General features: G+C 40.7%; 1 protein-coding gene across 1 annotated transcript in view; it reads left to right on the forward strand.

Moving 5' to 3' along the window:
- The first annotated feature begins 46 nt into the window (after nucleotides 1-46).
- The window catches only part of phactr1 (phosphatase and actin regulator 1), a 38658-nt gene continuing 31954 nt past the window's right edge, over nucleotides 47-6750 (forward strand). Inside the window, exon 1 of the mRNA XM_008406717.2 lies at nucleotides 47-596. Within this exon, the coding sequence (XP_008404939.1) occupies nucleotides 485-596 (112 nt within the window). The 5' untranslated portion in view covers nucleotides 47-484. The remainder of the gene's footprint in view (nucleotides 597-6750) is intronic.

A 6750-nucleotide genomic window follows, 5' to 3' on the forward strand; every position in this document is an offset into this window, starting at 1 on the left:
TTGTTTTAATCTAACTGCCACTTAACAATTACTCTAAGTGTAATGATTTTGTCAGTAAATTATAGTGTTACGTTGTACGATTTCGACAATGAATTACGTAAATGAATTGGTATTTTTGTTCCTCTGTAAATCTTTATAGAGTTTCTATTTATTTTATTTTTTTATCATATTGCCTTTTAAACATTTTTATTACGTCCCAGATTAATTCCTTCACTTTAAGRTTTACACGACTACATGCCAGTTACAGTAATGTGTGGTGATTTGTTGGAACCTGAGCTGAACTGCAGGGATAGAAATATCCCATCAAGCCTCTCATTTATTCCTCTTCATCTCTATCCCCTCTTTACGCCCCCTCCCACGCCGTCTCTCCGGGCGAACGCACTGCTCACTGCTGCTGCTGCTGCTGCTGCGGCGCCGACCCTCTCCCTCTCTCCTTCTCTCAGTCCCGCCGGTCGCCTGTGGACGCTGCCCGGCTTGGCCGAACATGGCGGCGGCGCCGGAGGAGGAGGTAGACCGCAGACCGATCCGGAGGGTCCGGTCCAAGAGCGACACGCCTTACATCAACGAGGCGCGGATCTCCCTGCACCTGGAGACAGGTAGGCAGCCTCCGTGCCCAGGCATCCACGGCTTTGGGCGGTTTTACCAGCTTAGTACTTCGGTTCTGAAGGGAGATGAATTGCTTCATTGGTTCGTGGCGAGTCCCGCGGACACAGCGTGACTTTGGGTTTTGTGCAGGGTGGACTGTACCCACGGTGCAGCTGCACACAGTAGCTCACGCATCGCGCTGTCATTCTGACAGTAGTCCACTACATGTGATGTGCAGGGAAGCCAATTGTCCGTGGAGGACGATGGATTGTTTCTGCTGCCAGCATGACTCCGCCTTGATCGTTAGCTGCAGTGAAATGTTGGTGAACTTGGCTGCCACGGGTTGTTCATTTTTCAAATCGCGCCTTTAATTTATGCCGGAATTCGGCGAAAACAGAGGATTTAGCCTTTGTGTGGTTGTTTCCTTTGTTACCATGGTCACTATAAGGTGCGCCTGTTTTCTTCTGCGTCTCCATACTGGTTTCTGCTCATCCTCTTCCTCATGTGAAAGCACGCATGGCTGAGGGAGGCGGCYGTAATGTCACAAACACAGCAGAGCGGAGCTGTCCACTGCCCCACGGTGCTGAAAATGCCACGAACAGAGCGAGCGGCCGCCGCATCTCGGGAACTGATCATCATCAACAATACATATATTGCTATTTTTCTCCAGCTGCACCACAGTATTTTTGGGTTCAACACTCCCTTCCCCCCAAAACTGGCTGCTGATGAGACGATTCTCAGTCACATGGTGTGTAAAGCCCAGTCCATACTTTCCATTTCAGTCCAAACTCTGKAAATGTCCCTGCTCCTGGCTGTTGACTGAGACATGCGCTTCCACTCCAACGTACGCAGATTTTAAGCAAAAGAGTTAAGAGGAGTATTTAAAGTAATCCCAACAAAATTATACATTTCTTGTTCTGTTCCCTTTTGGTTTTCGCCTTATGTTCATGCATCCGTACCCATGATCATTYTCGATTGTCCTCTCTTTGGCCTTTAACCTCCTCTGCTCTATTTTGTGCCCTATTAAAAAAAGCACCTCCTCTCAGGCAGAATAGCCAAGCCTCTACAATATAAATAACGCCGTATTTCTTTCCGCCTGTGTCAGGCGTTCCACAGGCTTGAATATGCCCTGAACAAGCAGGGGGAAGCCTGCCCTGTCTCCTCCTCTCTTCATGCCTGCCCCATGGAGCATTCCTTTTTATTTCTTTCTCAAATATTCTTCGACTCTAATCATATTTGTTTTCTGTTATCACTTAAGCCAACTGCACACCCACTCCCATGATTTCCAGTTATGTTTTTTGGCTGCTGCTGTGCATAAATCCAACCCAGTTCTCTCTTTGATGTGTGTCACCCTTCACATGTGATGAATTTTCGTCTTTGTTTGCAYACTTGTCTTGTGTGTAGGAGGATGGGTGTATATCTCTGAGTAATTCAGTGTAGTAAATAACAGTTTATCACCAGATGGCTTGTTGTTGTTGTTGTTGTTGCTCCCTTAAGTTCAACCGTCTTCTGCTTCATCTGGCTTCTTCTTTTTTWAATTTTTTTATTTTTTACCGGATTTGTTTATTAAAGGAAGATTTTTGACATCAGGTTGCTTTTTACAGTTTGAACTCAAAATGGACATTAATCAACATATTGTGCTGCTATTCCAATAAATGTTCTATTTAAGAGCATTGTTCCTTTAAAATTATTCACAATAAAAACAATGTGTTTTGCATTTTTTTCATGTATGTGTTTGGGATTTTATCTGATATTCTAACACAAATTAGTTCATAAATGTGAAGTGTTTTGACAATAATACAACTTTTTTTTTTGTACACAACAACAACAACAACAAAAAAAAACCATTCAGACCATTGTAATATGTTGAGCAGAATAAAATCTATCCAAACTAGTTTTGTGGAGGAAACTGCTCAGCCCTGCTGTTACTGCAGCAACATGAGAAAACTTTTTCTCGTCCTCAGACACATTTTTCTGATTGACAAAAAAAAAAAATACACTAACCACATAACTACCAGCGCAGCACAACCAGCAGCTGCATATGTGCCTACTTGTGCTGCTGTGTTTACCTGTTTTTAATAAGCTTGTTTTTTTCTAGATATTTAGGGACTTAATGCAGGTTTTTAATAGATATGCATTTTTAAATTTCCTCAGTTATGGAGAGCTTCTTGTGACTGACCCTCTTGTGACTGAATTTTTAAATCTGTCCAGCCTCCATTACCTCTCAGAACTGTTTTTACCTGACTTCTGTGTCATATGAACATGTTTCTATACTCCGTTCCTGCTGTCACTTGTTACAGTAGCAAACACTCTCATACCCAATTCCTCCCACCTAGGTCATCAATATTTAGTTAAAACGTTATACAGAAGATTTTTCTGGTTGATCAAACATTGATCAAACAATTACATTCTGCACCGGTATAGGGTCTCTATATTTTAAATATGGTGTTTTAGGATTTCAGCTCATTTCAGTCACATTAGGTCACTACGGATCGTACATAAAAAGAACCCATGGGAATTCAGGGCATTTCAGTTTGAGCTCAAAAAGAGATGCTGGCATTATTCTGCTCTCACTCAAACACAAAGAGTGCTAATACCATCCTGAATGAGGAGCTGAGACAGAGAGTCTTTAAATAAGAGGAGGTAGAAGAGTGGGAGAGGCTTTGAGGATGAGAACAAGATGAAGCCTTTCATGCTGTTAAACCYTGAATACCAACAGACTRAAAGCAAGAGGAACCAAGCTGACTGGCATCCATAGAACGCTGTGTGAACAGGGTTTGTATCTTCTATTGTTAGCTGTCTATGAACATCAGTCAGTCCTGGAGTGAGACAGAGCTACACATGCCTAAGCAAAAATAAAAATAAAAATAAAAATCAAACAAGAAGTCTGTGAGCTTTGAAATCAATGYAGTGTCTCCTAGCAAATAGACAAACCTTCCCTCTCTTCCTCTGAGTCTGTCCATTCAGCTCACACAGGCCGGCCTTTCTGCTGAGTGAGAAATCCTGAGCYGAGGAAGGCAAATGAGTCAGAGCTGAGTTCTTACTGAAGACAGTGGGAATTATGTCTCCCTGCTGGATGATGTCAGAGTGCAAGAACAAGAATGAGGTGTGTCATGACAGAAAATACCCTGGAGTAATACCCAGTCAGTGCTGCTATGCTCAACAGTATTTCAGTGATAGGGCATGATTCTTTCTCCAGACTGGGTTATCTTTCATTCAAGCTTATTCCAGCCGGGAATAGTGTGATGATGTGATAGTTTGGAACCTGGAACTTACAATCCTTTTAAATAACTTAGAGTTCATGTGGTGTTAAATAGGGCCGCTGAATAAATGTCACAAAGTAGGGAGAAAAATAATGTTTCCAAAATCTTATTTGCAGGCAGCTACTTGTTTTCAGTGATCCTCATGGATTTCAGCATGTCAGCATGTACATTTATCTAATGGCGTTCATGACTTACTCTTATTTTTCCTTTATCTTATAGTTCCTCATAAATAATTAATGTTTAGACTCGTTATATTTTCGAGTGGGTACAAATTTTTTATAAATCCCCCATAAACAATTAATGGGCTCAACTGTTCACTTGGCATCAGTAAGTGTCATTCAGGTTGCAGTTTATGCAATAATTATTAGCTGCATATGATCCACTTCATCTGAATTTAAAAATAAGCTTGATGTCAGTAGATAAAATAAGTATTTTATCCTCTCGTGATTTTGCAACATTTGTTCACTGAGTTGAAAAGAAACAGTAAAACAGAGTACTTTTTGGTAGTTTTATTTTGTTGTGTAGAGGCAGAAAAACTTGTCAATTATCCAGATTAAAATGTATTACAGAACTAACTAAAATGCATATTCAATCTATTAGAACTTGATGGGAGAATATAGTGACAATTTTTTCGGTAGTTGCTCATGAGGTTGGCACCCATCAGAAGCGTGTGCCGACCTTTGCTCTGTAGACTTTTGACAGGTCTTCAGTATTGATATGTATGGATGGATGTATGGATGGATGGATGTATGGATGGATGTATGGATGGATGGATGGATGGATGGATGGATGGATGGATGGATGGATGGATGGATGGATGGATGGATGGATGGAGTAGTATTGCCATGCCCATTGGTAAAAAACGCCCTTGTTTGTTTTTTTTTTTAGAAATATTGTAATACTAAATGTACTACATGTTTATACTAAATATTTTGTATACGTTTTTATAATCAACTTATATTTAGCCACACTTTACATAATTTATACTGCACATAATTTTAGTGCCAGGTGTGATTTAAAGGATTGTTTTAGTCTCCCATCACCCGACCGCAATCCTGGACAAAAGTCTGTTATTTTTAGAGGAATGAGAGCATGGCRTTCCTTTCTTTCTCTATTTTTAAATGTAACAAATGCTTGTACTTTTAAAAGAGCCCCATTTAATAATTTTATTGTATAAAATGTTGCAATTGTGCATCTTTGAATCCATTAATATTTTATATTACTAATGCTATATTAAGTGTGTGTAGCTGTTTTTGTTATGAATGTGGTTTTTATGATGTGGACTTGTTATGAAGAGTAGCAATTGTCACGGCAATGGCAAATGGGGATCCTAATAAACTAACGTTTACAGAAGACTATGGCAGAAATATCAGATATTTTAAACAGAATCCTGGTAGTGTAGTCAATATCCAGATGTGTCATGAATTCAGACAGGTCAGTTGTGGGTCTTCAACCTGCATTGCCTGCCTGCTGCGTTGAACTCCTCCTGTTCTACAACCTCTCTGTACGGTGCTCTTTCATATCTCCGCCCCCTGTAGCAGACAGAAGTGCAGCCCTACTGAACTACTGCAAGAAAAACACTCATCCAACGGTTTTTTTTTTTTTTAGTCTATTTTCATGAAGGCCACCAATCATACAGGAGACAAAGAGGATGAAGAAGGGGATGACTCATACCTCTGCGATATGCCAAGTTGTCACACATTTACAGTGATATTCACACATAAGCAGACAAGCGCACACACTCTCCTAGAGGCCCTGCCGAACTGTCACTTTGTATTAGGTCAGAGCAGAGAGGGGAGGAGGGGTGTTTAGAGCTGTTGAGCGGTGAATGGCAGCGAGAGAGAAGATGAAGGAAATGTAAAACCAAAAGGAAACAATGAACTTTGGGTTGCCTTTGAACTTGCAAACTTCTTTTGTTCTTCTCTTTCACATCCCGCCTTCTGTAAGACTCTTCCCGCTGTTTGCTGCCTGCATGTTTGTACTAGCAGAGACTAAATCAGAAGCAAGAAAAACACTGCAGTTTTACTGTTTCAAACCGATCCCTGAATGGAGTTAACCTAAAATATTTTAACAAATCAACCAATCTGACAGTTTAATTTGTTCTTTTTTCAGTTTAGTCTATTATATGCTAGTCCACACCAAATGTCCCACATCTGTACTTTTTCTAGCTATCCCAAGTATAATTTTCTAAGAGAGTTATATTATAATTCTCCCACAGAATTAAGATTTAATTTAAAAGAACAGTTAAAAACAGACTTTTCTAGCCTTTAAGTCAACTGTCTTCAACTACTGTTAACGTATTAGGGAGTGTGCAACATTCCAACATGCATTGAAAAGACCATTGCTGTCTTTACCCTCATATCACTGCTAGGTTGTGTAGGGGCTTGTCTTTCACCTGCAGTCATTGGTTGGGAAATCCACACTGGATGGATCTCTAGTCCATCACAGAGCAACACAGAGACATAGATTCTGACTGGAGATGACCCATTCTTGTGTGATTGGGGCCTTCCCATAGCAATGCATAGGGAGAGCAGTGATTGACTTGCAAAGCAAGGGATTATGGTTTTTTTGTCAGGGTCCTTCAGACCGACGCTGAGTGTCTCAAGTATAGAATGACTCCAGCAAACTGTCAGACTGAGAGCCAGCCCAGGTCCAGATTATTAATTACCATAGCAACAGGTCCCAGAGAGGCAGTGAGTAGTCTCACAAATGGGCTCAGAGAGAGGTGTCACAATGCATTGACAGACAACATGCTCTCATTTTAGTTTATGCAACATACTAAATGGTACGAGTACAGCTTAGTGAACATGCTTCTGACTCCCCGCAGGTTATTGACTACATTGCAGCTTTCTTTAGCATTATTGCTCATTTTTGCATCAGAACGCTATATTAAAAATCCGAC

The sequence above is a fragment of the Poecilia reticulata genome, linkage group LG4 (assembly GCF_000633615.1).
Source record: "Poecilia reticulata strain Guanapo linkage group LG4, Guppy_female_1.0+MT, whole genome shotgun sequence".
NCBI lineage: Eukaryota > Metazoa > Chordata > Actinopteri > Cyprinodontiformes > Poeciliidae > Poecilia > Poecilia reticulata.